This window comes from Megascapheus bottae, chromosome 25 (assembly GCF_031878675.1).
Source record: "Megascapheus bottae isolate mThoBot1 chromosome 25, mThoBot2.hap1, whole genome shotgun sequence".
NCBI classification, from domain to species: domain Eukaryota; kingdom Metazoa; phylum Chordata; class Mammalia; order Rodentia; family Geomyidae; genus Megascapheus; species Megascapheus bottae.
Genome location: NC_143533.1, coordinates 21,741,019 through 21,750,528, shown reverse-complemented (window position 1 = coordinate 21,750,528; position 9,510 = coordinate 21,741,019). Strand labels below are relative to the sequence as shown.

General features: G+C 38.4%; 1 protein-coding gene across 1 annotated transcript in view; it reads right to left on the bottom strand.

The window, feature by feature from the left end:
- Positions 1 to 1,866: 1,866 nt before the first annotated feature.
- The window catches only part of Ubr1 (ubiquitin protein ligase E3 component n-recognin 1), an 89,648-nt gene continuing 82,004 nt past the window's right edge, over positions 1,867 to 9,510 (bottom strand). The window contains exons 45-48 of the mRNA XM_090318526.1: positions 9,392 to 9,469; positions 5,908 to 6,078; positions 4,535 to 4,636; positions 1,867 to 3,738 (exon numbers count right to left, since the gene is read on the bottom strand). Coding sequence (XP_090174652.1) covers positions 3,597 to 3,738; positions 4,535 to 4,636; positions 5,908 to 6,078; positions 9,392 to 9,469 — 493 coding nt within the window. The 3' untranslated portion in view covers positions 1,867 to 3,596. The remainder of the gene's footprint in view (positions 3,739 to 4,534; positions 4,637 to 5,907; positions 6,079 to 9,391; positions 9,470 to 9,510) is intronic.

The following is a 9,510-nucleotide window of genomic DNA, read 5'->3' as shown; positions in this document are numbered from 1 at the left end:
TTTCTTTTTCCCCCCTCTTTCCTTCCTTTCATTCACCCATTGTCTTCTTTGATGCTTAGAATTGAATCCTGGATCTTATGCTTACTAGGGAAGTGGTCTACCTTGAGCATATAGCTCATTCCTAATGTCATTCTGTTAGACAAACACTCTTTAGCAATTCTTTTGTGTGTGGGGGGGTGGGGGGGTGTCCTGGGGCTTGAACTCTGGGCGTGAGCACTGTCCCTGAGCTCTTTAGCACAAGGCTACTGCCCTACCACTTGAGACACAGCACCACTTCTGGTTTTCTTGTGGTTAACTGGAGCTAAGAGTCTCAGGGATTTTCATGCCTGGGATGGTTTTGAACTGTGATCCTCAAATCTCAACCTCCTGAGTAGCTAGGATTGCAGTTGTGAGCTGGTGCCTGGCTTCTTTAGCAATTCTTATAAGATAGATCTGGTGGAGATAAGTTCTGTTAGCTTTTGTTTGTCAGGAAATGTCTTTCTCCATTTTTCTCTTCCTCTTTCCTTTCTTCATTCCTAAAGGCTAGCTCGGCTAGATGCAGTATTCATGAAAACCAGCTTCTTCCTTCAGTACTGTGAACAATCTTATGCCAATTTTTCTTGGTTTATAAGGTTTCTGCTGGGAAGTGTGCTGTCAAGCTAACTGTGACAGTTTCTCTTTCAGCCTTGAGAATCTTTTATCTTTCACATCAGAGCATGATTCTAGTACACGCTGGGTTAAACTTAAGTTAAATCTGACTGGTAATCTTTGACCATCTGTTTCAGCCCATGTTTTAAAATATACTCAATGTGTTAATATAGCACTACATGAAAACAATAAAAACTATACATATATATCCATATTTTTGGTATTCATGCTCCAAAATAATTTACTGATGAAATATAAGGTCATAAAAAGTTTGGAGACCCACTTACCCTAAAACTCGTTGGCATTTAAGAGATTTACTGAGCTGACAAAAATAAACTAGAAAGCTCTTTTCTAGATACAGATTTTTATACTTCAAACCCAAATCCCCAAACATGAGAAGTCCCTTTTTTCTTTTTAAATATACACATATAAGATATTTTATTTCAAAAAGCACAAGAACATTATACAAGTTTTAAATTTACATTTTTGCAATAAAAGATATCAATATATGCAATATTTTGTATAACTTCATCATGAATGGAATTTGAATCAGTGGTATAAACGTGTTGTAGTCACTAAATATCATCACAGTGAACCAAAATGCATAGTTGTTATGAAATGACAAACGACCACTAATGGTAAACTCACAGCCAATACACCAGCATAATAAATTAATTATATAGATATTTTTTCTTTACTGCATCATTAAAATTCTTGCCAGCCCCTCACCAAACATTAGAAATGCACAGGTATAAAGACATCCTGCTGAACTACCTCCTTCACGTACTGAAGAAAAAGTAACTTGGTTGCCTGTTGTAAGTAAACTTCATAGACAAAAATTAAATTGTTTGCAATAATGAAAGAAACTATTAGGACATTTAAATATAATTAGAAATATGTAGGGTTGAAGGTAGCACTGAGGAATCCATTCAGCTACAGTGCAGAAATCACAATCTCAACAAGCAGAACTCACTAGGAAATGGGTTCTTTGGCAGTAAAGGTTGGCTAGCCATGCCAGGCAGCCCTTCTGGCAACTTTACAGACTAATTCCAAGATTAATGAATTGATCAAAAAACATTACAAAGAAAATCAGTTAATCTTTGCCAAATGATAGCTAGTCAATTAGGGCAGGTTTCTGTTGCTTATTATAACCCAGACTTCAAAAAAAATCCATATACAAAGATATGAGAAATAAAGGGAAATATTCAGATTATTTAATCATAATGGCAAACATGACCATTTTCTTTTTTTTTTTTTTTTGTGGCCATTCCAGAGGCCTGACCTTAGGGTCTGGGCACTGTCCCTGAGCTTCTTTTGCTCAAGGCCAGTACTCTACCATTTGAGCACAGTACTACTTGTGGCTTTTTCTGTTTATGTGGTACTGAGGAATCAAACCAGGGCTTCATGCATGCTAGGCAAGCACTCTACCACTAAGACACATTCCCAGCCCAAATGTGATGATTTCCAATCATCACTTGTTAATCTCCTTATAAGCTGTTCACTCAAGTTTTATCTGTTTCCTGATTACCACCTTTTGAGTCATAATTATCCAAGTAGAAAACCATGATTGCGATTATATCCTGATGTCTGTTCAGGCCAATCCCTTACTGTAAAAGTCACTTTTCACAAAAACAAACAATCTAGCTCCAAATGTATATCACTGATCGTTTAGTAAAGACATCGTTACTTGCGTGACTTTGCTGAACACAAGAGGGTAGGAAGACATATACACATATGTGACAAAAGCGGCCAAGGACAAAGTAAGGGACAAACTTTGTGCCTTTCAAACTACTAACATTATCCAAGACATTGGAAGCTAAAAAGGAAGGGTTAAGTTTCATGACACAAGTCTTGATACAGAAAGTTAAAATCAAGAACCAAGAAGTCTGTGCATAGACTCAGGAGAACACTACTATTTATAAACAAGATGGCTCAACCACAGCAGGGTAACTGGACATAGATTACTGATCACATGGCTTTTTTGGTTGTTTATAGTAGTCATAAAACTTGAGTTTATGAAAAGTTTGCACAAAGACAGAAGGTTGCAGAATTGATTTCATACAATTTACAACTGTTCCACTAATTGGGGAAATTTTCTTATCCTTATGAGTAGTTCATATAAGAATGGCAACAGGTCTCAAAGTCAAAATAGGATAGTACCACAAGCAGCAATAAGATCTCACTTTAGATACTTGTTTTTAGAATTGAAAATAAGAGTTTGAAACTCAACAAAGTTATTTGTAGTTAGAGTAGAGAATTATACTCTTTGTACCATCAGGAATGAAATATCAATATGTTCTCATTATTCTTGAAGTCCACAGTGGGAAAAACACTGCCACACATTGCAGAATTAACAATCTATCCATAAAGATATTTAGATCAAGTTTTGACTAAAGCAGTAGATGATGTAATACGGGCAGATTATTTTCTTAAAAGTGAAATTAAATTTACTTTTTTTTGCATCTTTCAAAATTGAAAAGTACTTCAGGGTTTCTGTAATTCCCCATTAGCTGCAAAGGAGACCATAACAAATCAAAATCTTGCCAGTGACTAATGCTAACTATACTCGGGAAAATACCAAATACAAAACTGTGTTAAGAGTTAACCAACATATAAAAATGTCCACAATTTTTTGATGTGACTTCGTTTATCAGGTGGATGAAATGAAATAGACTAGGACAGAAAGAGGAATTATTTTTCTAGAAATATTAGCAGGATCAGATGCTTGTGGCGAAAAAGCATTTCTTTAGTGTTCTAGAACATTAATCTGTGTCCTTTTTTCCCTTGAAACATATGTGTGCTAATTAAAATTGATACTCCATTAAGGAATATTTTATTGACGTACATGAATCTGGACATGGAGTAAAAGACCCTCCAATAATTCCCCAGCCCTCAGAAAGTTCTCCACAATTTAAAATTGGTCTTTATTACTGTTGTCATTCGTGATTGTCTTGAGGCAGAGTTGGAGTTCACAGCAACTGCCAGTTGAATCCAAATAACATCTGGTTCGTTTCCTGGCTCCTGGCAATCTCTTCTATAATGCAGTGTTGCTGCCAGACCAGATGGAGCTTCCGATATCTCTCACGAGATAAATGAAGGGGATTGCCCCTCCTTCAGGGGGGAAAAATCCAACATGTAAGTTTGAATCAAATAATGGTGGTATCTTTATTGACTAACTCAGTATGCACACTTGAGACGTTTCTAGAGTTGTGAGGAATCATTGGGAGAAGACTTTTTAAAAGGGGTATCTTTTTACCATTACCCACAAAAAAAACCCTCAACAAATTAATGAAGCAGAAATTTATTCCTTGACAATTCAGGAAATGGAACTTAATACACCACAGGCATATAAGACCTCATTCAAATGGCCAGGGATGTTTATAACAGAAGAAGGATCATAATCTTTTCTGAATGGCTAGCCTGATGGCTCTCTGGCCTCTGACAATTTATCCAGACTCAATTATAATCTTTGTATAGAAACTGTGTATAAAGCTGATACATGCTGATATAGCTTCAAATACTTCAACAGGACCAATACCGACTCTAAACCAAAAGTCCCTCACTGGAAACTGAAGGTTCTTTTCTTCATATCAGTATCACACATTCTAAATAATTCTGAAGGAAGACTGATTTAATCATTAAGATGTCTTTAAAAGTGTAGAAAAATAATACTTCCAAATTTTGCAAAGGCACAAAGTTGTTGAAAACCATTAAATTTAGGATGGCATATTTAATATTTTAATTTGTAATTATTTAAAAACCATTACTATTATTAACTTTTATTATTAACTGTTATTAGCTTTTGTGTTTAAGAACTGTCACCATCCTTATATAGTGGTGTGACCAAAATAAAAGAGCAATATACAGGATAACCAAACAAAATTTTCCCATGAAAAGAAAGTCTTACTTTAGCCCAGGGTCTGTTTCTCCATATTCATCCAAGTAAGGAGCTGGATAGGCACAGCCTCTGGCTTTACCTTCAACCAGGACCACTCTGCACTCTCTGATTCTGAAGTACATAACAAACAACAGAAAATCTTAACTGTTTTCTGCAAAAAAATAGCAAAGTTCAGATAGAAGACATGGCCAGCCTCTGTTAGGAATTTAGTATTAAAACAATATTAGATGAATTGACTAAACTGTTTTTTGTCTAAATAAAACTTTTGGTTTTTTTTTTAAGGGAGGAATTATTAATACTAGTTGAACACATTAACAGAAGGAGTCTGTTCTAATTGAGCCACAGATTCTGTTAAAAAAAAGGGGGGGGAGGGTTGGTGCTGTTTGTTCCAACCTAGAGGGAGAAGACGGAGAAGAGTTTCATGGAAGAACAGAACTACATCCCCTACTCTGAAAGGCAGTGCCAGTCACAAGGATGGGCAGGAAAGCAAGCACACAGGCTCTTCCGGTGAAAGCTAGCTTCCAACCGTGCAGATTAAAAAGAACTACTTCCAGGTACCTTGAAGACACTTAAGACTCTTACAGTACACAGTAGGTAAGTACTACAGAGGGAAACCAGGAAGGAAATAGGAATTTAGATTTGGCTTCTATGTATTCTGTCTACTTCACTCAAAAGATGCCTTTGAGCAATGACAGTACATTCCACAGTAAGCCATTTAGGCTTATGTTAAAAATAACAACCATAAAGCTGCATTACATGGAGAGAATGGAAAGAATTTTTTTTTTTTTTGCCAGTCCTGGGGCTTGAACTCAGGGCCTGAGCACTGGCCTTGGGCTTTCTCAAGGCTACTGCTCTACCAGTTGAGCCACAGTACCACTTCCAGCTTTTTCTATATATGTGGTACTGAGGAATCAAACCTGGGTCTTCGTGCAAGCACTAGGCAAGCACTCTTAGCACTAGGCCAAACTCCAGGCCCCAAGAGAATGGAAAGAAAAGTAGAGTATACATGTCCATTTGAACTTTTTCCTCTCACGTATTCTTGACTACTTTAATAAATATATGTAAGTACTGTTCTACTGTCAATCTTGTTAAAAGACTAGAAAAGTTGAGTTAATGAAAGAAATGAAGGATGAGCAAAAGCAACAATTTACATAAGTAGTTAAACATTTTAGGACTAAAAGTTCATTCTTTCTGAATATTATGCAATATCAAAGTCATAAGCCAAGTCTGCCCCATGTAAAAATTTCTACAAATAGTGTATACAAGAGCAGTGTATACAAGTTGCTTCCTATCAATAAAATGTCTCATTGTAACAGCCTCTAGATAAGATCCAGATCCTGTGGTTTGTTTCTCTTAAATTTTCCAGATCACTTACTACTTACTTCAAGAAAATGCAGACGCCTGCTCCACATTGAAGTGCATGAAAAATGCAAGCTCCAACCTCTTCCCCATTCACGATTTCTTGGCAGCAAATGTTCTGAGAACACAGGATGGCCCCACAGAAAAGACAGAGAACCGGATGCTTTCGCTCATCATCCGCAGACCGTGGACACCTCAAAAGGGAAAAAAACATTTAACATAGTGAGGGGGAAAAAAAACAAAAAACACCTTGTGGAGTTAAGAGGGAAGGATGCTTTCCATCACTGGTCTTTTTCCAGCAAGAGAAGCTCTTATAAGGGCACACTTAATTAGTTCATTCCTCTTTTACACTTCCTGTGAAGGGACTTACAATTTATAAAAACTTAATCTCATGACTATGTATGTCTGGAAAATGAGATTTACATGAGTCAACAGCCTCCCTCTACTAGCTTAGTCAAGCTTGTGAGTATGAATTTTTTTTCTGTTCCGGTTACAGGGCTTGAACCCAAAACTTCACATTCTCCCTTAGCTCTTCCTACTCAAGGCTGGTACTCTAGCAAATGAACCACCTCCAACTTTTAGTGATGAACTGAAGACTCTTTCAGCCCATGCAGAAAAGTCCATGAGACACTTATCTCCCAAAGAACTATTCAAAAAAAGCTAGAAGTGGAGCTGTGGCTCAAGTGGTAGAACATTTGCTTTGAGCAAAAAGAAGCTCAAAGACAGCGCCCAGGCCTGGAGTTCAAGCCCCAGGACCAGGAAAAAAAAAAATTACATTATGCAGTAAGGGTCAGATGCATACCCACACATCATTTCTTGGAAACATGGAGACTTTCAGGGTTGAGAAACCACAGGGACATATGCTGGTGGCTTACATCTGTAATATTAGCTACTCAGGAGGCTGAGATCGGAGGGTTGTGGTTTGAAGCCAGCCTGAGCAGGAAAGTTTGTGAGAGACTTATCTCCAATTAACCACCAGAAAATCAGAAGTGGCACTGTGGCTCAAGGTAGTAGAGCATCAATCTTGAGTGAAAAAACTCAGAGATAGCACCCAGGCTCTGAGTTCCAGGCCCCCAAAGACCCCTCTCATTCCCTCCCAAAAAAGTAAAAGAAACAAGAAACTGTAGCCTTTGAGTTAATGCCTCCTTCTAGCTGAGAATCAGCAAGTTTTTAGGAATGAAAAAGTGACAAAGATGAATTAAACCAGTATCTAAGAGGTGATGGCTCACATCTTTAATTCTAGCTACTCAGGAGGCTGGAAATCAAAGGATCATGGTTTAAAAGCCAGAACCAGCCCAAGCAGGAAAATTCATGATAAACTTTTAACTCAAACTAATGACTAAAAAGCCACAAATAAAGCTTTGGTTCCAGTAGTAGAGTTCCAGACTTGAGTAAAGAAGTTCAGAGATAGCACCCAGACTCTGAGTTCAAGCTCCAGGACTGGCACAAAACAAAACTAAGAAACCATTTGAGATCTGACAATTTTGCACAGTGGCATGCTGGAGCCTTGATTTATTTTCCAAAAGGGATACTTGTGTTTAAAATAAATATTACGGCCGGGAGTTTGGCCTAGTGGTTAAAGTGCTTGCCTAGCATGCACGAAGACCCGGGTTCGATTCCTTGGTACCTCATACAAACGAAAAAGCCGGAAGTGGTGCTGAGGCTCAAGTGGTAGAGCTCTAGCCTTGAGAAAGTCCAAGGACAGTGCTCAGGCCCTGAGCTCAAGCCCAAAACTAAAACTAAAATAAAATAAATATCATATTCCTATATAAGAAATGAAAAAGGACTTATCTGAAAACAAAAAGAAGATCCGGAGAGTCTGAGTGAGGAACATCACAAAAATCTCCAAGAGAGTATTAATTTATTGAGTCCATTTTCTCAGGCAAAATGACAAAACTACCATTGTTTATATAGGATTAGAGGTGCAAAATGCTATGACTCCATGCATAGCATTCTCCTGTAGATGAGGAAGCTGTTTTTCATCTCTAAGGAATGCTCCAGAATATATAGTAGTTTAAAGCTACAGCTCCTATATGTTTCATCATCAAAGCAGGATGGTTGAGTGCAAGTCTCCAGCTATCCCACAGAGGAAAAGGGGACAGAAGGATAATAACTTAGTGATGTGTACTTGTCCTAGCTGTTTGGGCAGCAGACACAGAAGAACCCTAGTTTGAGGTGAGCCTGGGCAAAAAAAAATTCAAGAAGGAAACAAGGTGGGCATGGTGTAATAAACCTATAATTCAAACAGCTTAAGAGGAGGAGATAGGAAGATTTCAGTCTGAGAATGGACCTGGGTGAAAGCATGAGGCCCCATGTGAAAAATGAACTAAATCATAAAGCTTGCTTAGAAAGGACAAGACTGGACAGCTCAGGGACAGTAACCATGCCCAGAGTCCAAGACCCTCAACTGACAAAACCCCCCAAAACCAAAAAGCAAAAAAGAAAGGACAAGACTATAAGCCACACTGCTGCTAAGGGGAAACAAAGGTGGTAATGAGAAGTGATAATGCAACAGCTGAGATGATTCAGTCCAAAAAAGCATAGAATCTGTCTTCATTTCTATTTGAAACCACTCAGAGAGATGATATCATTCCAGAGAATCTTCACTGTTCAAGTTTATAAATATACTAAATGCTACTGCAATGAATACTTAATAATGAATTGTGTGTAATATTTCATTTCAATTAAAAGACAGTTGACAAGCTATCACAGAGGATGATCAAGGCTCAGTGTTTTGTTTTTGTTTTTTGTCTTTTGTGGGACTTGAACTCTGGACCTGGGCGTTGTCCCTGAGCTCTTTAGCTCAAGGCTACCACCCTACCCTAGAGCCACAGCCCTACTTCTGATTTTCTGGTGGCTGACTGAAATGAGGGTCTCATGGCAGGGCCGGGAGTTTGGCCTAGTGGTAGAGTGCTTGCCTAGCATGCATGAAGACCCGGGTTCGATTCCTCGGTACCACATACATAGAAAAAAAAAAAAAGCTGAAAATGGTGCTGAGGCTCAAGTGGTAGAGCTCTAGCCTTGAGAAAGTCCAAGGACAGTGCTCAGGCCCTGAGCTCAAGCCCAGGACTGGCAAAAAAAAAAAAAAAAAAAAAAAACAGTCTCATGGCCTTTAGAGCCTGGGCTGGCTTTGAACTGTGATCCTCAGATTTCAGCCTCCTGAGTAGCTAGGATTACAGGTGTGAGCCAACAAGCAATAAGCCCTGCAGTGTTTGCTTTTTTTTTTTTTTTTTCCTGTGGGTCCTGGCGCCCTACCCCTGAGCCAAGCCCCACTTCCCATTTTCTAGAGAGATTAATTGAAGATAAGAGTCTCATTCCTTTTGTCCTTTTGTGCCCGAGCTGGCTTTGAACCTTGATCCTCAGATCTCAGCCTTCTGAGTAGCTAGGATGACAGGCGTGAGCCACTGCTCCAGGCTGTGTTTGCTTTTTAAAAAGCCAAGTTAATAGTAGTAGTGAAGATGAACTGGAAGCTCAGAAAAGAATTTCTTACACACACTTTTGTTTTACCTGAAATGTGAAGCCTGATTTAGGAGGCAGCTGTAGTCATCAGGAAGCTCTATCAAACTATTTCTTTTTCTAGGGTACCTACAAGTATAATTGAAAAAACAGCTTTATAAGAAACAAGG